This window comes from Hyperolius riggenbachi, chromosome 2 (genome assembly GCF_040937935.1).
Source record: "Hyperolius riggenbachi isolate aHypRig1 chromosome 2, aHypRig1.pri, whole genome shotgun sequence".
Classification (NCBI taxonomy): domain Eukaryota; kingdom Metazoa; phylum Chordata; class Amphibia; order Anura; family Hyperoliidae; genus Hyperolius; species Hyperolius riggenbachi.
Window position 1 is genome coordinate 975,583 of NC_090647.1, and position 21,974 is coordinate 997,556.

Below are 21,974 nucleotides of genomic sequence, written 5' to 3' on the forward strand. Positions count from 1 at the left end.
GCAATGGGGTCTGCATGCGTAACAATTGGCCAATGATTAGGTCTGATAGTATGAGAATTGACCAGTGTTGGGGTGGAAATGTGATTATTGGCCAGTGATGGGATGTGAATGTGTGAGAAATGGCCAGTAATGGGGTGTGAATGCATGCGAATTGGCCAGTGATGAGGTCTGAATGCGTGAAAATTGGTCAGTGATGAGGTCTGAATGCGTGAAAATTGGTCAGTGATGAGGTGTGAAAGCGTGAACATTTTCCAGCGATTTGGTGTCAATGCGTAAGAATTTTCCATTGATGAGATCTGCATGTATGAGAATTGGCCAGTGATGAGGTCTGAATGTGTGAGAATTTTCCAGCGATTTGGTCTCAATGCATAAGAATTATCCAGTGATGAGGTCTGCAGTGCATGAGAATTGGCCAGTGATGAGGTCTGAATGCGTGAGAATTGGCCAGTGATGAGTTCTGAATGCATGAGAATTGGCCAGTGATGAGGTCTGAATGCGTGAGAATTGGCCAGTGATGAGGTCTGAATTAGTGTTGGGCGAACAGTGTTCGCCACTGTTCGGGTTCTGCAGAACATCACCCTGTCCGGGTGATGTTCGGGTTCGGCCGAACACCTGATGGTGATCGGCCAAACTGTTCGGCCATATGGCCGAACTAAGAGCGCATGGCCGAACATTACCTAAACGTTCGGCTAGCGCTGTGATTGGCCGAACGGGTCACGTGTAGTGTTGGGCGAACATCTAGATGTTCGGGTTCGGGCCGAACATGGCCGAACTCCGAACATAATGGAAGTCAATGGGGACCCGAACTTTCGTGCTTTGTAAAGCATCCTTATATGCTACATACCCCAAATTTACAGGGTATGTGCACCTTGGGAGTGGGTACAAGAGGAAAAAAAAAATTAGCAAAAAGAGCTTATAGTTTTTGAGAAAATCGATTTTAAAGTTTCAAAGGGAAAACTGTCTTTTAAATGCGGGAAATGTCTGTTTTCTTTGCACAGGTAACATGCTTTTTGTCGGCATGCAGTCATAAATGTAATACATATAAGAGGTTCCAGGAAAAGGGACCGGTAACGCTAACCCAGCAGCAGCACACGTGATGCAACAGGAGGAGGGTGGCGCAGGAGGAGAAGGCCACGCTTTGAGACACAACAACCCAGGCCTTGCATGAGGACAAGAAGCGTGCGGATAGCAATTTGCATTTTGTCGCCATGCAGTCATAAATGTAATACAGATGAGAGGTTCAATAAACAGGGACCGGAAACGTTAACCCATCGCAGATGTTCATTGTTCATGTTACTTGGTTGGGGTCCGGGAGTGTTGCGTAGTCGTTTCCAATCCAGGATTGATTCATTTTAATTTGAACTACACACATTTTAGACCCTGTTTGGAGACCAAAATAAAACTTAACCTTTATTTCATTTGCAATAAAATCATTGCTATTGATTTATAATATTGTTTGGTTACTTTTGTACATAAACCTAGTTTGGGAGTTTTTAAGTTGAGTTGTAAGGGATATACTGTATTTGTAGTGATCTCCTCACACCTCCCAAAAACTAGGCACTAAAGGTAATACAATGCTATGTTACTTCTAGTAATAAAAGGACCCTCCACCTAAAACAGACATGTTTCGGCTCTTTAAAAATAGAGCCGTCGTCAGGGCTAACTATGAAAAAGTGCTTAGGGTGCAAAGTGCATAGTGAAGATAAACACAGCTATCTATAAATACATAGTAAAGAAAACAAAAAAGTGAGAGCTGTGCTCTCTAGCAATGTCAGCTATCAAAATGATAGCCTATGGGGGATTTTACCAATTTTGGAGCCCTGTAACTCTGGTTTGCAGAGATGTAGGGACCCCATCTTTGGAATCCAAGTCTAACAATATGTCTTCTACCTGCATGAGACATTTCGTGAGATTCAGACTTTGCTAACGGCCATTGCTGCGATTTATGTACGTCACCATCACTACCATTGAAATAGCCCAAATAAACAGGTTTTTGTGACCCTAGGCTATGACCTCTTCGGCCTAGGGGCCTGAAACTCACCAGTCATGTTCCCCCTAAGGGTCCCTACAATGCTAAAAAATTTGGTACTGCTGAGCCATTGCCCTTTGAAAAGATGTGAGATTTTGGAAAGTGAAATAGGGAGGCAATGAAATCCTATGGGGGATTTTACCAATTTTGGACCCCTGTAACTCTGGTTTGCAGAGATGTAGGGACCCCATCTTTGGAATCCAAGTCTAACAATATGTCTTCTACCTGCATGAGACATTTCGTGAGATTCAGACGTTGCTAACGGCCATTGCTGCGATTTATGTACGTCACCATCACTACCATTGAAATAGCCCAAATAAACAGGTTTTTGTGACCCTAGGCTATGACCTCTTTGGCCTAGGGGCCCGAAACTCACCAGTCATGTTCCCCCTAAGGGTCCCTACAATGCTAGAAAATTTGCCACTGCTGAGTAATTGCCCTTTGAAAAGATGTGAGATTTTGGAACTGTAAATAGGAGGCCCAATGAAAGCCTATGGGGGATTTTACCAAATTTGGAGCCCTGTAACTCTGGTTTGCAGAGATGTAGGGAACCCATCTTTGGAGCCCAAGTCTAACAATATGTCTTCTACCTGCATGAGACATTTCGTGAGATTCAGACGTTGCTAACGGCCATTGCTGCGATTTATGTACGTCAGACTCGCCACCATTGAAATTGCCCAAATAAACAGGTTTTGTGACCCTAGGCTATGACCTCTTCGGCCTAGGACTGCATTGAACGCGACCCACGCATTGTGCGCATTTTGGACAACACCAATTACTGGGTTTATACCCTTCTGGATCCACGGTACAAACACAATGTTCCAAAACTGCTTGAAGAAAGAGCCAGACAGGTCAAAATGGAAGAATACCAGCAGGCCCTTGTGGAGACTTTAGAGAGGAGATTGACATCCTCCCCCTCCTCTAGCCAGTTGTACGCCGACAGACTGACTTCCGCAAACCCAGGACGACCAGGAGGGCAGCAAACAACACAAGCCGCAGCTAGTGCCCAAAAGGGAACGGTATCGGCAGTGTCCTTGGAGTGGGAACATTTTCTGACACCCATGCAGCAGCACACAGAACAGCAAGCGTGCAGATCCACCTCCAACACCGATCGCCTGGAGAAGATGGTCAAGGACTACATGTCAGATGGCATAGCTGTGTTGAACAATCCATCTGCACCCTTCAACTATTGGGTATCGTAGCTAGACACCTGGCACAAACTAGCAATGTACGCAATAGAGGTGCTGGCTTGCCCGGCAGCCAGCGTTATGTCAGAACGCTGTTTCAGTGCTGCCGGAGGCATCGTCACAGATCGGCGTATCCGCCTTTCCACAGAAAATGCAGACCGTCTGACTCAAATTAAAATGAATCAATCCTGGATTGGAAACGACTACGCAACACTCCCGGACCCCAACCAAGTAACATGAACAATGAACATCTGTGATGGGTTAGCGTTTCCGGTCCCTGTTTATTGAACCTCTCATCTGTATTACATTTATGACTGCATGGCGACAAAATGCAAATTGCTATCCGCACGCTTCTTGTCCTCATGCAAGGCCTGGGTTGTTGTGTCTCAAAGCGTTGCCTTCTCCTCCTGCGCCACCCTCCTCCTGTTGCATCACGTGTGCTGCTGCTGGGTTAGCGTTACCGGTCCCTTTTCCTGGAACCTCTTATATGTATTACATTTATGACTGCATGCCGACAAAAAGCATGTTACCTGTGCAAAGAAAACAGACATTTCCCGCATTTAAAAGACAGTTTTCCCTTTGAAACTTTAAAATCGATTTTCTCAAAAACTATAAGCTCTTTTTGCTAAATTTTTTTCCCTCTTGTACCCACTCCCAAGGTGCACATACCCTGTAAATTGGGGGTATGTAGCATGTAAGGAGGCTTTACAAAGCACGAAAGTTCGGGTCCCCATTGACTTCCATTATGTTCGGAGTTCGGGTCGAACACCCGAACATCGCGGCCATGTTCGGCCTGTTCGGCCCGAACCCGAACATCTAGATGTTCGCCCAACACTAGTCTGAATGCATAAGAATTGGCCAGCGATTGGGTCTGAATGTGTGAGAATTGGCCAGTGATGAGGTCTGAATGCGTAAGAATTGGCCAGCGATTGGGTCTGAATGCATGAGAATTGGCCAGTGATCAGGTCTGAATGCGTGAGAATTGGCCAGCGATTGTGTCTGATTGCGCGAGAATTGGCCAGTGATGAGGTCTGAATGTGTAAGAAATTTTCCAGCGATTTGGTCTCAATGTGTAAGAATTGACCAGTGATGAGGTCTGAATATGTGAGAATTTGCCAGTGATGAGGTCTGAATGCTTCAGCATTCGTCAGTGATGAGGTCTGAATGAGTGAGAATTGGCCAGTGATGAGGTCTGAATACGTGATAATTGGCCAGCGATTGGGTCTGAATGAGTGAGAATTGGCCATTGATGAAGTCTGAATGTGTGAGAATTTGCCAGCAATTGTCACTGAATGTGTGAGAATTGGCCAGCAAAGGGGTCTGCATGCATGAGAATTGGAAAACGATTAGGTCTGATAGTAGTATAAGAATTGGTCAGGGATGAGGTCTGAATGTGAGATTTGGCCAGTGATGAGGTCTGAATGTGTGAGAAATGGCCAGTGATGGGGTCTGCATGCGTGAGAATTGGCCAGTGATGGGGGCTGCTTGCATGAGAATTGGCCAGGGATGAGGTCTGAATGTGTGAGAATTGGCCAGTGATGAGGTCTGATAGTATAAGAATTGGCCAGTGATGGGGTCTGAATGTATGAGAATTGGCCAGTGATTAGGTCTGATAGCATGAGAATTGGCCAGTGATGAGGTTTGAATGTGTGAGAATTGAGCAGTGATTAGGTCTGATAGCATGAGAATTGACCAGCAATGGGGTCTGCATGCGTAACAATTGGCCAATGATTAGGTCTGATAGTATGAGAATTGACCAGTGATGGGGTCGAAATGTGAGAATTGGCCAGTGATGAGGTCTGAATGCATGAGAAATGGCCAGTGATGGGGTGTGAATGCATGCGAATTGGCCAGTGATGGGGTCTGAATGCGTGAAAATTTTCCAGCGATTTGGTCTAAATGCGTAAGAATTTTCCAGTGATGAGATCTGCATGTATGAGGATTGGCCAGTGATGAGGTCTGAATGCGTGAAAATTTTCCAGCTATTTGGTCTCAATGCGTAAGAATTATCCAGTGCTGAGATCTGCAGTGCATGAGAATTTTCCAGCGTTTGGGTCTGAATGCGTGAGAATTGGCCAGTGATTAAGGTCTGCAGTGCATGAGAATTGGCCAGTGATGGGGTCTGAATGCTTGAGCATTCGGCAGTGATTGGGTCTGAATGTGTGAGAATTTGCAGTAAGGTGTGAATGTGTGAAAATTGGCCATTGATGAGGTCTGAATGCGTGAGAATTGGCCAGTGATGAGGTCTGAATGCGTGAGAATTGGCCAGTGATGAGGTATGAATGTGTGAGAATTTGCCAGTGATGAGGTCTAAATGAGTGAGAATTGGCCAGTGATGGGGTCTGCATGTGTGAGAATTGGCCATTGATGGGGTCTGAATATGTGAGAATTGGCCAGTGATGAGGTCTGAATGCATAGGAATTGGCCAGCGATTGGGTCTGAATGCGTGAGAATTGGCCTGTGATGAGGTCTGAATGCGTAAGAATTGGCCAGCGATTGGGTCTGAATGCGTGAGAATTGGCCAGTGATGAGGTCTGAATGCATAAGAAATGGCCAGCATTTGGGTCTGCATGCATGAGAATTGGCCAGTGATGAGGTCTGAATGCGGAACAATTTGCCAGCGATTGGGTCTGAATGCGTGAGAATTGGCCAGCGATTGTGTCTGATTGCGTGAGAATTGGCCATTGATGGGGTGTGAATGTGTGAGAATTGGCCAGTGATGGGGTGTGAATGCGTGAGAATTGGCCAGTGATGGGGTGTGAATGCATGAGAATTTTCCAGCGATTTGGTCTCAATGTGTAAGAATTGTCCAGGGATGAGGTCTGCAGTGCATGAGAATTTTCCAGCGATTGGGTCTGAATGCGTTCGAACTAGCCAGTGATGAGGTCTGAATGCTTCAGCATTCGGCAGTGATGAGGTCAGACTGAGTGAGAATTGGCCAGTGATGAGGTCTGAATGAGTGAGAATTGGCCAGTGATGAGGTCTGAATGAGTGAGAATTGGCCAGTGATGAGGTCTGAATATGTGATAATTGGCCAGCGGTTGGGTCTGAATGAGTGGGAATTGGCCATTGATGAGGTCTGAGTGAGTGAGAATTTGCCAGCGATTGTCACTGAATGTGTGAGAATTGGCCAGCAAAGGGGTCTGCATGCGTGAGAATTGGCCAACGATTAGGTCTGATAGTATGAGAATTGGTCAGGGATGAGGTCTGAATGTGTGAGAATTGGCCAGTGATGAGGTCTGATAGTATAAGAATTGGCCAGTGATGGGGTCTAAATGTGTGAGAATTGGCCAGTGGTGAGGTCTGAATGCGTGAGAAATAGCCAGTGATGGGGTCTGCATGCGTGAGAATTGGCCAGTGATGGGGTCTGCATGCATGATAATTGGCCAGGGATGAGGTCTGATAGTACGAGATTTGGCCAGGGATGAGGTCTGAATATGTGAGAATTGGCCAGTGATGAGGTCTGATAGCATAAGAATTGGCCAGTGATGGGGTCTGAATGTATGAGAATTGGCCAGTGGTGAGGTCTGAATGTGTGAGAATTGGCAGTAAAGGGGGTGTGAATGTGTGAGAATTGGCCAGTGATGAGGTCTGGATGAGTGAGAATTGGCCAGTGATGAGGTCTGAATGCTTGAGCATTCGGCAGCGATTGGGTCTGAATGTGTGAGAATTTGCAGTAAGGAGGTGTGAATGTGTGAAAATTGGCCAGTGATGAGGTCTGAATGCATGAGAATTGGCCAGTGATGAGGTCTGAATGAGTGAGAATTGACCAGCGATTGGGTCTGAATGTGTGAGAATTGGCCAGCGATGGGGTCTGAATGCGTGAGAATTGGCCAGTGATGAGGTCTGAATGCGGGACAATTTGCCAGTGATTGGGTCTGAATGCATGAGTATTGGCCAGTGATGAGATCTGAATGCGTGAGAATTGGCCAGCGATTGTGTCTGATTGCGTGAGAATTGGCCATTGATGGGGTGTGAATGCGTGAGAATTGGCCAGTGATGGGATGTGAATGCGTGAGAATTGGCCAATGATGGGGTGTGAATGCAGGAGAATTGGCCAGTGAGGAGGTCTGAATGTGTGAGAATTTTGCAGCGATTTGGTCTCAATGTGTTTGAATTGTCCAGGGATGAGGTCTACAGAATTTTCCAGCGATTGGGTCTGATTGCGTTAGAACTAGCCAGTGATGAGGTCTGAATGAGTGAGAATTGGTCAGGGATGAGGTCTGAATGTGAGATTTGGCCAGTGATGAGGTCTGAATGACGGAGAAATGGCCAGTGATGAGGTCTGAATGTGTGAGAATTGGCCAGTGATTAGGTCTGATAGTATGAGAATTGGCCAGTGATGATGTCTGAATGTGTGAGAATTGGCCAGTGATGAGGTCTGAATGAGTGAGAATTGGCCAGTGATTGGGTCTGAATGTGTAAGAATTGGCCAGCAATGGGCTGCATGCATGAGAATTGGCCAACTATTAGGTCTGATAGTATGAGAATTGGTCAGGGATGGGGTCTGAATGTGAGAATTGGCCAGTGATGAGGTCTGAATTTGTGAAAATTGGCCAGTATTAAGGTCTCAATGTGTAAGAATTATCCAGTGATGAGGTCTGCAGTGCATGAGAATTGACCAGTGATGGGGTCTGAATGCATGAGAATTGGCCAGTGATGAGGTCTGAATGCTTGAGCATTCGGCAGTTATTCGGTCTGAATGTGTGAGAATTTGCAGTAAGGAGGTGTGAATGTGTGAAAATTGGCCAGTGATGAGGTCTGAATGCATGAGAATTGGCCAGTGATGAGGTCTGAATGCGTGAGAATTGGCCAGTGATGAGGTATGAATGTGTGAGAATTTGCCAGTGATGAGGTCTGAATGAGTGAGAATTGGCCAGTGATGGGGTCTGCATGTGTGAGAATTGGCCATTGATGAGGTCTGAATGCGTGAGAATTGGCCAATGATTAGGGGTGAATGTGTGAGAATTGATAAAGTTTTAAAAATCACTCATGCGCCTATATATACCTTCACATATACAGTTTTATTCAATTCATAAATTCAAATTCATATATATTACATTAATATGCAAGCAAACACTAGCCAACTTTCTCAGTCCCACCTCCCTATGGTAAACAGTCTGGCACACGCCACAACATATACCTATAGATTGATTCGCTGAGTAAACTTCGTTTTCTAGCATAAAATTGCACCAATCACTATAGCACCTTTCCAATGTTAAAAAGTGTTTTTGCACCTTAAAAATGGCAATAATAGCCTTTCTTGTTCAAAAATCAATAAAATAAAAATAAAAATAACGTCCTGTGAGCTCACAAAGGTATAATTCATAAATCCAACAGGAAAAAGTTCATGTTAAATAGCTTGGATCTCGTCTTGCAAAGCTTTAGGCATACAATTTCATATACATCCACCAGGAGTAAAGTGGCTAATTCCGCATTCCTTGGTATGCAAATTAGATCTTGCAGGATTTTATATAGGCAGATTGCATTTGCACAGACCTCTAGAAACAAATAGCGTCCTGCAGAACTTTACAAAAGCAGAACTTTTCAAAACTTTTCAAAAACAGATAACGTCCTGCAGACTTTTCAAACTTCCATTTCTTTGCATAACATTCAAGCAAAATAGCGTGCTGCGGGTCCAAAGGACAGTTCAAATAACTCACGCAGCCTAAGGGGTAGATAACTGATTCCTTTATGCTTACGGTTCCGCTATGTCTTCTGGCAGCATGAGCCCCGGCCGGTGGCTCCCGTGTTAACCTGACGTCTGCCGCGGATGTTAAGCACTTTGCTGAAAAATCGTTCCTCAGATTCAATCTGGAACTGTAGAGGTGACGTCACCACTCCGACAACCCAATGCCGACTAGTTTCGGTAGGATACGCCTACCTTCCTCAGGGCGCCCTGCAAGACGAGATCCAAGCTTTTTAACATGAACTTTTTCCTGTTGGATTTATGAATTATACCTTTGTGAGCTCACAGGACGTTATTTTTATTTTTATTTTATTGATTTTTGAACAAGAAAGGCTATTATTGCCATTTTTAAGGTGCAAAAACACTTTTTAACATTGGAAAGGTGCTATAGGGATTGGTGCAATTTTATGCTAGAAAACGAAGTTTACTCAGCGAATCAATCTATAGGTATATGTTGTGGTGTGTGCCAGACTGTTTACCATAGGGAGGTGGGACTGAGAAAGTTGGCTAGTGTTTGCTTGCATATTAATGTAATATATATGAATTTGAATGTATGAATTGAATAAAACTGTATATGTGATGGTATATATAGGCGCATGAGTGATTTTTAAAACTTTATGAATGCTTGAATGGTGGGGGTGTGAGTAACCCCATTTATCACTGACTGCAGCCAATTGAATTAATTTTATATTGAGTGGGCGCAAATCTACCTGTTTACATGTGTGAGAATTGACCAGTGAATAGGTCTGATAGTATTAGAATTGGCCAGTGATGATGTTTGAATGTGTGAGAAATGGCCAGCGAGTGGGTCTGAATGAGTGAGAATTTGCCAGCGAGTGGGTCTGAATGTGTGAGAATTGGCCAGCAATGGGGTCTGCATGTGTAACAATTGGCCAATGATTAGGTCTGATAGTATGAGAATTGGCCAGTGATGGGGTCGAAATGTGAGAATTGGTCAGTGATGAGGTCTGAATGCGTGAGAATTGGCAGTAAAGGAGGTGTGAATGTGTGAGAATTGGCCAGTGATGAGGTCTGAATGAGTCCGAATTGGCCAGTGATGAGGTGTGAATGCTTGAGAATTGGCCAATGTTGATGTCTGAATGTGTGCGAATTGGCCAGTGATGAGGTCTGAATGCGTGCAAATTTGCCAGTGATGAGGTCTGAATGAGTGAGAATTTGCCAGTGATGAGGTGTGAATGTCTGAGAATTGGCCAGTGATTAGGTCTGATAGTATGAGAATTTGCCAGTGATGGGGTATGAATGTGTGAGAATTTGCCAGCGAGTGGGTCTGAATGTGTGAGAATTGGCCAGCAATGGGGTCTGCATGTGTAACAATTGGCCAATGATTAGGTCTGATAGTATGAGAATTGGCCAGTGATGGGGTCGAAATGTGAGAATTGGTCAGTGATGAGGTCTGAATGCGTGAGAATTGGCAGTAAAGGAGGTGTGAATGTGTGAGAATTGGCCAGTGATGAGGTCTGAATGAGTGAGAATTGGCCAGTGATGAGGTATGAATGTGTGAGAATTGGCCAGTGATGAGGTGTGAATGTGTGAGAATTGGCCAGTGATGAGGTATGAATGTGTGAGAATTGGCCAGTGATGAGGTCTGAATGAGCGAGAATTGGCCAGTGATGGGGTCTGAATGTGTGAGAATTGGCCAGTGATGAGGTCTGAATGAGTGAGAATTGGCCAGGGATGGGGTATGAATGTGTGAGAATTGGCCAATGATGAGGTATGAATGTGTGAGAATTGGCCAGTGATGAGGTCTGAATGAGTGAGAATTGGCCAGTGATGGGGTATGAATGTGTGAGAATTGGCCAGTGATGGGGTATGAATGTGTGAGAATTGGCCAGTGATGAGGTATGAATGTGTGAGAATTGGCCAGTGATGAGGTCTGAATGAGTGAGAATTGGCCAGTGATGGGGTGTGAATGTGTGAGAATTGGCCAGTGATGAGGTGTGAATGTGTGAGAATTGGCCAGTGATGAGGTGTGAATGTGTGAGAATTGGCCAGTGATGAGGTGTGAATGTGTGAGAATTGGCCAGTGATGAGGTATGAATGTGTGAGAATTGGCCAGTGATGAGGTCTGAATGATTGAGAATTGGCCAGTGATGGGGTATGAATGTGTGAGAATTGGCCAGTGATGAGGTCTGAATGTGTAAGAATTGGCCAGCAATGGGCTGCATGCATGAGAATTGGCCAATGATTAGGTCTGATAGTATGAGAATTGACCAGTGATGGGGTCGAAATGTGAGAATTGGCCAGTGATGAGGTCTTAATGCATGAGAAATGGCCAGTGATGGGGTGTGAATGCATGCGAATTGGCCAGTGATGGGGTCTGAATGCGTGAAAATTTTCCAGCGATTTGGTCTAAATGCGTAAGAATTTTCCAGTGATGAGATCTGCATGTATGAGGATTGGCCAGTGATGAGGTCTGAATGCGTGAAAATTTTCCAGCTATTTGGTCTCAATGCGTAAGAATTATCCAGTGCTGAGATCTGCAGTGCATGAGAATTTTCCAGCGTTTGGGTCTGAATGCGTGAGAATTGGCCAGTGATTAAGGTCTGCAGTGCATGAGAATTGGCCAGTGATGGGGTCTGAATGCTTGAGCATTCGGCAGTGATTGGGTCTGAATGTGTGAGAATTTGCAGTAAGGTGTGAATGTGTGAAAATTGGCCATTGATGAGGTCTGAATGCGTGAGAATTGGCCAGTGATGAGGTCTGAATGCGTGAGAATTGGCCAGTGATGAGGTATGAATGTGTGAGAATTTGCCAGTGATGAGGTCTAAATGAGTGAGAATTGGCCAGTGATGGGGTCTGCATGTGTGAGAATTGGCCATTGATGGGGTCTGAATATGTGAGAATTGGCCAGTGATGAGGTCTGAATGCATAGGAATTGGCCAGCGATTGGGTCTGAATGCGTGAGAATTGGCCTGTGATGAGGTCTGAATGCGTAAGAATTGGCCAGCGATTGGGTCTGAATGCGTGAGAATTGGCCAGTGATGAGGTCTGAATGCATAAGAAATGGCCAGCATTTGGGTCTGCATGCATGAGAATTGGCCAGTGATGAGGTCTGAATGCGGAACAATTTGCCAGCGATTGGGTCTGAATGCGTGAGAATTGGCCAGCGATTGTGTCTGATTGCGTGAGAATTGGCCATTGATGGGGTGTGAATGTGTGAGAATTGGCCAGTGATGGGGTGTGAATGCGTGAGAATTGGCCAGTGATGGGGTGTGAATGCATGAGAATTTTCCAGCGATTTGGTCTCAATGTGTAAGAATTGTCCAGGGATGAGGTCTGCAGTGCATGAGAATTTTCCAGCGATTGGGTCTGAATGCGTTCGAACTAGCCAGTGATGAGGTCTGAATGCTTCAGCATTCGGCAGTGATGAGGTCAGACTGAGTGAGAATTGGCCAGTGATGAGGTCTGAATGAGTGAGAATTGGCCAGTGATGAGGTCTGAATGAGTGAGAATTGGCCAGTGATGAGGTCTGAATATGTGATAATTGGCCAGCGGTTGGGTCTGAATGAGTGGGAATTGGCCATTGATGAGGTCTGAGTGAGTGAGAATTTGCCAGCGATTGTCACTGAATGTGTGAGAATTGGCCAGCAAAGGGGTCTGCATGCGTGAGAATTGGCCAACGATTAGGTCTGATAGTATGAGAATTGGTCAGGGATGAGGTCTGAATGTGTGAGAATTGGCCAGTGATGAGGTCTGATAGTATAAGAATTGGCCAGTGATGGGGTCTAAATGTGTGAGAATTGGCCAGTGGTGAGGTCTGAATGCGTGAGAAATAGCCAGTGATGGGGTCTGCATGCGTGAGAATTGGCCAGTGATGGGGTCTGCATGCATGATAATTGGCCAGGGATGAGGTCTGATAGTACGAGAATTGGCCAGGGATGAGGTCTGAATATGTGAGAATTGGCCAGTGATGAGGTCTGATAGCATAAGAATTGGCCAGTGATGGGGTCTGAATGTATGAGAATTGGCCAGTGGTGAGGTCTGAATGTGTGAGAATTGGCAGTAAAGGGGGTGTGAATGTGTGAGAATTGGCCAGTGATGAGGTCTGGATGAGTGAGAATTGGCCAGTGATGAGGTCTGAATGCTTGAGCATTCGGCAGCGATTGGGTCTGAATGTGTGAGAATTTGCAGTAAGGAGGTGTGAATGTGTGAAAATTGGCCAGTGATGAGGTCTGAATGCATGAGAATTGGCCAGTGATGAGGTCTGAATGAGTGAGAATTGACCAGCGATTGGGTCTGAATGTGTGAGAATTGGCCAGCGATGGGGTCTGAATGCGTGAGAATTGGCCAGTGATGAGGTCTGAATGCGGGACAATTTGCCAGTGATTGGGTCTGAATGCATGAGTATTGGCCAGTGATGAGATCTGAATGCGTGAGAATTGGCCAGCGATTGTGTCTGATTGCGTGAGAATTGGCCATTGATGGGGTGTGAATGCGTGAGAATTGGCCAGTGATGGGATGTGAATGCGTGAGAATTGGCCAATGATGGGGTGTGAATGCAGGAGAATTGGCCAGTGAGGAGGTCTGAATGTGTGAGAATTTTGCAGCGATTTGGTCTCAATGTGTTTGAATTGTCCAGGGATGAGGTCTACAGAATTTTCCAGCGATTGGGTCTGATTGCGTTAGAACTAGCCAGTGATGAGGTCTGAATGAGTGAGAATTGGTCAGGGATGAGGTCTGAATGTGAGATTTGGCCAGTGATGAGGTCTGAATGACGGAGAAATGGCCAGTGATGAGGTCTGAATGTGTGAGAATTGGCCAGTGATTAGGTCTGATAGTATGAGAATTGGCCAGTGATGATGTCTGAATGTGTGAGAATTGGCCAGTGATGAGGTCTGAATGAGTGAGAATTGGCCAGTGATTGGGTCTGAATGTGTAAGAATTGGCCAGCAATGGGCTGCATGCATGAGAATTGGCCAACTATTAGGTCTGATAGTATGAGAATTGGTCAGGGATGGGGTCTGAATGTGAGAATTGGCCAGTGATGAGGTCTGAATTTGTGAAAATTGGCCAGTATTAAGGTCTCAATGTGTAAGAATTATCCAGTGATGAGGTCTGCAGTGCATGAGAATTGACCAGTGATGGGGTCTGAATGCATGAGAATTGGCCAGTGATGAGGTCTGAATGCTTGAGCATTCGGCAGTTATTCGGTCTGAATGTGTGAGAATTTGCAGTAAGGAGGTGTGAATGTGTGAAAATTGGCCAGTGATGAGGTCTGAATGCATGAGAATTGGCCAGTGATGAGGTCTGAATGCGTGAGAATTGGCCAGTGATGAGGTATGAATGTGTGAGAATTTGCCAGTGATGAGGTCTGAATGAGTGAGAATTGGCCAGTGATGGGGTCTGCATGTGTGAGAATTGGCCATTGATGAGGTCTGAATGCGTGAGAATTGGCCAATGATTAGGGGTGAATGTGTGAGAATTGATAAAGTTTTAAAAATCACTCATGCGCCTATATATACCATCACATATACAGTTTTATTCAATTCATAAATTCAAATTCATATATATTACATTAATATGCAAGCAAACACTAGCCAACTTTCTCAGTCCCACCTCCCTATGGTAAACAGTCTGGCACACGCCACAACATATACCTATAGATTGATTCGCTGAGTAAACTTCGTTTTCTAGCATAAAATTGCACCAATCACTATAGCACCTTTCCAATGTTAAAAAGTGTTTTTGCACCTTAAAAATGGCAATAATAGCCTTTCTTGTTCAAAAATCAATAAAATAAAAATAAAAATAACGTCCTGTGAGCTCACAAAGGTATAATTCATAAATCCAACAGGAAAAAGTTCATGTTAAATAGCTTGGATCTCGTCTTGCAAAGCTTTAGGCATACAATTTCATATACATCCACCAGGAGTAAAGTGGCTAATTCCGCATTCCTTGGTATGCAAATTAGATCTTGCAGGATTTTATATAGGCAGATTGCATTTGCACAGACCTCTAGAAACAAATAGCGTCCTGCAGAACTTTACAAAAGCAGAACTTTTCAAAACTTTTCAAAAACAGATAACGTCCTGCAGACTTTTCAAACTTCCATTTCTTTGCATAACATTCAAGCAAAATAGCGTGCTGCGGGTCCAAAGGACAGTTCAAATAACTCACGCAGCCTAAGGGGTAGATAACTGATTCCTTTATGCTTACGGTTCCGCTATGTCTTCTGGCAGCATGAGCCCCGGCCGGTGGCTCCCGTGTTAACCTGACGTCTGCCGCGGATGTTAAGCACTTTGCTGAAAAATCGTTCCTCAGATTCAATCTGGAACTGTAGAGGTGACGTCACCACTCCGACAACCCAATGCCGACTAGTTTCGGTAGGATACGCCTACCTTCCTCAGGGCGCCCTGCAAGACGAGATCCAAGCTTTTTAACATGAACTTTTTCCTGTTGGATTTATGAATTATACCTTTGTGAGCTCACAGGACGTTATTTTTATTTTTATTTTATTGATTTTTGAACAAGAAAGGCTATTATTGCCATTTTTAAGGTGCAAAAACACTTAACATTGGAAAGGTGCTATAGGGATTGGTGCAATTTTATGCTAGAAAACGAAGTTTACTCAGCGAATCAATCTATAGGTATATGTTGTGGCGTGTGCCAGACTGTTTACCATAGGGAGGTGGGACTGAGAAAGTTGGCTAGTGTTTGCTTGCATATTAATGTAATATATATGAATTTGAATGTATGAATTGAATAAAACTGTATATGTGATGGTATATATAGGCGCATGAGTGATTTTTAAAACTTTATGAATGCTTGAATGGTGGGGGTGTGAGTAACCCCATTTATCACTGACTGCAGCCAATTGAATTCATTTTATATTGAGTGGGCGCAAATCTACCTGTTTACATGTGTGAGAATTGACCAGTGAATAGGTCTGATAGTATTAGAATTGGCCAGTGATGATGTTTGAATGTGTGAGAAATGGCCAGCGAGTGGGTCTGAATGAGTGAGAATTTGCCAGCGAGTGGGTCTGAATGTGTGAGAATTGGCCAGCAATGGGGTCTGCATGTGTAACAATTGGCCAATGATTAGGTCTGATAGTATGAGAATTGGCCAGTGATGGGGTCGAAATGTGAGAATTGGTCAGTGATGAGGTCTGAATGCGTGAGAATTGGCAGTAAAGGAGGTGTGAATGTGTGAGAATTGGCCAGTGATGAGGTCTGAATGAGTCCGAATTGGCCAGTGATGAGGTGTGAATGCTTGAGAATTGGCCAATGTTGATGTCTGAATGTGTGCGAATTGGCCAGTGATGAGGTCTGAATGCGTGCAAATTTGCCAGTGATGAGGTCTGAATGAGTGAGAATTTGCCAGTGATGAGGTGTGAATGTCTGAGAATTGGCCAGTGATTAGGTCTGATAGTATGAGAATTTGCCAGTGATGGGGTATGAATGTGTGAGAATTTGCCAGCGAGTGGGTCTGAATGTGTGAGAATTGGCCAGCAATGGGGTCTGCATGTGTAACAATTGGCCAATGATTAGGTCTGATAGTATGAGAATTGGCCAGTGATGGGGTCGAAATGTGAGAATTGGTCAGTGATGAGGTCTGAATGCGTGAGAATTGGCAGTAAAGGAGGTGTGAATGTGTGAGAATTGGCCAGTGATGAGGTCTGAATGAGTGAGAATTGGCCAGTGATGAGGTATGAATGTGTGAGAATTGGCCAGTGATGAGGTGTGAATGTGTGAGAATTGGCCAGTGATGAGGTATGAATGTGTGAGAATTGGCCAGTGATGAGGTCTGAATGAGCGAGAATTGGCCAGTGATGGGGTCTGAATGTGTGAGAATTGGCCAGTGATGAGGTCTGAATGAGTGAGAATTGGCCAGGGATGGGGTATGAATGTGTGAGAATTGGCCAATGATGAGGTATGAATGTGTGAGAATTGGCCAGTGATGAGGTCTGAATGAGTGAGAATTGGCCAGTGATGGGGTATGAATGTGTGAGAATTGGCCAGTGATGGGGTATGAATGTGTGAGAATTGGCCAGTGATGAGGTATGAATGTGTGAGAATTGGCCAGTGATGAGGTCTGAATGAGTGAGAATTGGCCAGTGATGGGGTGTGAATGTGTGAGAATTGGCCAGTGATGAGGTGTGAATGTGTGAGAATTGGCCAGTGATGAGGTGTGAATGTGTGAGAATTGGCCAGTGATGAGGTGTGAATGTGTGAGAATTGGCCAGTGATGAGGTATGAATGTGTGAGAATTGGCCAGTGATGAGGTCTGAATGATTGAGAATTGGCCAGTGATGGGGTATGAATGTGTGAGAATTGGCCAGTGATGAGGTCTGAATGTGTGAGAATTGGCCAGTGATGAGGTGTGAATGTGTGAGAATTGGCCAGTGATGAGGTCTGAATGATTGAGAATTGGCCAGTGATGGGGTATGAATGTGTGAGAATTGGCCAGTGATGAGGTCTGAATGTGTGAGAATTGGCCAGTGATGAGGTCTGAATGTGTGAGAATTGGCCAGTGATGAGGTATGAATGTGTGAGAATTGGCCAGTGATGAGGTCTGAATGAGTGAGAATTGGCCAGTGATGGGGTCTGAATGTGTGAGAATTGGCCAGTGATGAGGTGTGAATGTGTGAGAATTGGCCAGTGATGAGGTGTGAATGTGTGAGAATTGGCCAGTGATGAGGTATGAATGTGTGAGAATTGGCCAGTGATGAGGTATGAATGTGTGAGAATTGGCCAGTAATGAGGTATGAATGTGTGAGAATTGGCCAGTGATGGGGTATGAATGTGTGAGAATTGGCCAGTGATGAGGTGTGAATGTGTGAGAATTGGCCAGTGATGAGGTCTGAATGATTGAGAATTGGCCAGTGATGGGGTATGAATGTGTGAGAATTGGCCAGTGATGAGGTCTGAATGTGTGAGAATTGGCCAGTGATGAGGTCTGAATGTGTGAGAATTGGCCAGTGATGAGGTATGAATGTGTGAGAATTGGCCAGTAATGAGGTATGAATGTGTGAGAATTGGCCAGTGATGGGGTGTGAATGTGTGAGAATTGGCCAGTGATGAGGTGTGAATGTGTGAGAATTGGCCAGTGATGAGGTGTGAATGTGTGAGAATTGGCCAGTGATGAGGTGTGAATGTGTGAGAATTGGCCAGTGATGAGGTGTGAATGTGTGAGAATTGGCCAGTGATGAGGTGTGAATGTGTGAGAATTGGCCAGTGATGAGGTGTGAATGTGTGAGAATTGGCCAGTGATGAGGTATGAATGTGTGAGAATTGGCCAGTGATGAGGTATGAATGTGTGAGAATTGGCCAGTGATGAGGTGTGAATGTGTGAGAATTGGCCAGTGATGAGGTATGAATGTGTGAGAATTGGCCAGTGATGAGGTATGAATGTGTGAGAATTGGCCAGTAATGAGGTATGAATGTGTGAGAATTGGCCAGTGATGAGGTATGAATGTGTGAGAATTGGCCAGTAATGAGGTGTGAATGTGTGAGAATTGGCCAGTGATGAGGTGTGAATGATTGAGAATTGGCCAGTGATGGGGTATGAATGTGTGAGAATTGGCCAGTGATGAGGTCTGAATGTGTGAGAATTGGCCAGTGATGAGGTCTGAATGTGTGAGAATTGGCCAGTGATGAGGTATGAATGTGTGAGAATTGGCCAGTAATGAGGTATGAATGTGTGAGAATTGGCCAGTGATGGGGTGTGAATGTGTGAGAATTGGCCAGTGATGAGGTATGAATGTGTGAGAATTGGCCAGTGATGAGGTCTGAATGTGTGAGAATTGGCCAGTGATGAGGTATGAATGTGTGAGAATTGGCCAGTGATGAGGTCTGAATGAGTGAGAATTGGCCAGTGATGGGGTCTGAATGTGTGAGAATTGGCCAGTGATGAGGTGTGAATGTGTGAGAATTGGCCAGTGATGAGGTGTGAATGTGTGAGAATTGGCCAGTGATGAGGTATGAATGTGTGAGAATTGGCCAGTGATGAGGTATGAATGTGTGAGAATTGGCCAGTAATGAGGTATGAATGTGTGAGAATTGGCCAGTGATGGGGTATGAATGTGTGAGAATTGGCCAGTGATGAGGTGTGAATGTGTAAGAATTGGCCAGTGATGAGGTCTGAATGATTGAGAATTGGCCAGTGATGGGGTATGAATGTGTGAGAATTGGCCAGTGATGAGGTCTGAATGTGTGAGAATTGGCCAGTGATGAGGTCTGAATGTGTGAGAATTGGCCAGTGATGAGGTATGAATGTGTGAGAATTGGCCAGTAATGAGGTATGAATGTGTGAGAATTGGCCAGTGATGGGGTGTGAATGTGTGAGAATTGGCCAGTGATGAGGTGTGAATGTGTGAGAATTGGCCAGTGATGAGGTGTGAATGTGTGAGAATTGGCCAGTGATGAGGTGTGAATGTGTGAGAATTGGCCAGTGATGAGGTGTGAATGTGTGAGAATTGGCCAGTGATGAGGTGTGAATGTGTGAGAATTGGCCAGTGATGAGGTGTGAATGTGTGAGAATTGGCCAGTGATGAGGTATGAATGTGTGAGAATTGGCCAGTGATGAGGTATGAATGTGTGAGAATTGGCCAGTGATGAGGTGTGAATGTGTGAGAATTGGCCAGTGATGAGGTATGAATGTGTGAGAATTGGCCAGTGATGAGGTATGAATGTGTGAGAATTGGCCAGTAATGAGGTATGAATGTGTGAGAATTGGCCAGTGATGAGGTATGAATGTGTGAGAATTGGCCAGTAATGAGGTGTGAATGTGTGAGAATTGGCCAGTGATGAGGTGTGAATGTGTGAGAATTGGCCAGTGATGGGGTATGAATGTGTGAGAATTGGCCAGTGATGAGGTATGAATGTGTGAGAATTGGCCAGTGATGAGGTGTGAATGTGTGAGAATTGGCCAGTGATGAGGTGTGAATGTGTGAGAATTGGCCAGTGATGAGGTGTGAATGTGTGAGAATTGGCCAGTGATTAGGTCTGAATGTGTGAGAATTGGCCAGTGATAAGGTCTGAATGTGTGAGAATTGGCCAGTGATGAGGTATGAATGTGTGAGAATTGGCCAGTGATGAGGTGTGAATGTGTGAGAATTGGCCAGTGATGGGGTATGAATGTGTGAGAATTGGCCAGTGATGAGGTATGAATGTGTGAGAATTGGCCAGTGATGAGGTGTGAATGTGTGAGAATTGGCCAGTGATGAGGTGTGAATGTGTGAGAATTGGCCAGTGATGGGGTGTGAATGTGTGAGAATTGGCCAGTGATGAGGTATGAATGTGTGAGAATTGGCCAGTGATTAGGTCTGAATGTGTGAGAATTGGCCAGTGATAAGGTCTGAATGTGTGAGAATTGGCCAGTGATGAGGTATGAATGTGTGAGAATTGGCCAGTGATGAGGTGTGAATGTGTGAGAATTGGCCAGTGATGGGGTATGAATGTGTGAGAATTGGCCAGTGATGAGGTATGAATGTGTGAGAATTGGCCAGTGATGAGGTGTGAATGTGTGAGAATTGGCCAGTGATGAGGTGTGAATGTGTGAGAATTGGCCAGTGATGGGGTGTGAATGTGTGAGAATTGGCCAGTGATGAGGTATGAATGTGTGAGAATTGGCCAGTGATGAGGTATGGATGTGTGAGAATTGGCCAGTGATGAGGTGTGAATGTGTGAGAATTGGCCAGTGATGAGGTGTGAATGTGTGAGAATTGGCCAGTGATGAGGTGTGAATGTGTGAGAATTGGCCAGTGATGAGGTATGAATGTGTGAGAATTGGCCAGTGATGAGGTATGAATGTGTGAGAATTGGCCAGTGATGAGGTATGAATGTGTGAGAATTGGCCAGTGATGAGGTATGAATGTGTGAGAATTGGCCAGTGATGAGGTATGAATGTGTGAGAATTGGCCAGTGATGAGGTATGAATGTGTGAGAATTGGCCAGTGATGAGGTATGAATGTGTGAGAATTGGCCAGTGATGAGGTATGAATGTGTGAGAATTGGCCAGTGATGAGGTATGAATGTGTGAGAATTGGCCAGTGATGAGGTATGAATGTGTGAGAATTGGCCAGTGATGAGGTGTGAATGTGTGAGAATTGGCCAGTGATGAGGTGTGAATGTGTGAGAATTGGCCAGTGATGAGGTGTGAGTGTGTGAGAATTGGCCAGTGATGAGGTGTGAGTGTGTGAGAATTGGCCAGTGATGGGGTATGAATGTGTGAGAATTGGCCAGTGATGAGGTCAGGTGCTGACAGTCCATTACAGTGCGTTGTTGGCTGATGGTGTTTTCTCTGCAGGTCACTGTGGATTGGCCACTCATGCTGCATGCTCACAGCTCTGTCCTTCTCCCTGATATGAAGACATTGATGCTGCTGGGTGGAGGAGGGACCTGCTTCTCATTTGGAACTCATCTTAACCTGCAGCCTGTAGTCTTGGATCTCCCTCCATGTATCAGATGACAGTATTGTGCTTACTATCTGTGCAGAAGGACAGGACTTAGAAAAGACCATGATTGGAAGATCTGTATGGAAGTGGGAGGGGTGACTTGGATGCCAGCCTATGAGGAGCACTTGAGAATCCATTGTCTCCAGCATCTACACGGATGCCTAACTAGACCAAATGCGAGTGTGGCCACACTGGCCAGCTGGGAGGATGTTATTTCTGCATCGCCTCCTGTCCAGAGGCACAAGATCCAGAAGGGCTGGCAGATCTATTTATATATTCTTCTATGAATTTGTTGTACACAGCAACTATGTTTTATAATAAAAATTTCCATAAAGAATACTTGTGTCTTTCTACAGTATTTGTAAATTCTGCGCACCAAACGGGATGCTTCTATAGGTTGCATGTCTCACAACTATAATAGGTGCAATCAATGCCCAAAGCACACGAGTAGCCAGTGCACGCACGCTGTATACGCTGTCAGTGTGACCCCGACATATTACTGGCATTGTGATAGGCAAAGCAGAGTGTGGGAGTGGCCAGTGCACACACGCTGTACACGCTGTTACTGTGACCCCGACATATTACTGGCATTGTGATAGGACAAAGCACAGTGTGGGAGTGGCCAGTGCACACACGCTGTACACGTTGTCA

At 45.0% G+C, this 21,974-nt stretch overlaps 1 protein-coding gene across 5 annotated transcripts in view; it reads left to right on the forward strand.

Annotated features, from left to right (window-relative positions):
• Nucleotides 1–21,660, forward strand: part of LCMT2 (leucine carboxyl methyltransferase 2) — a 240,741-nt gene extending 219,081 nt beyond the window's left edge. For all 5 annotated transcript variants that reach the window (XM_068266444.1, XM_068266443.1, XM_068266446.1 and 2 more), the window contains one exon: nt 21,176–21,660. In XM_068266444.1, coding sequence (XP_068122545.1) covers nt 21,176–21,337 — 162 coding nt within the window. In that variant the 3' untranslated portion in view covers nt 21,338–21,660. The remainder of the gene's footprint in view (nt 1–21,175) is intronic.
• Nucleotides 21,661–21,974: the final 314 nt, after the last annotated feature.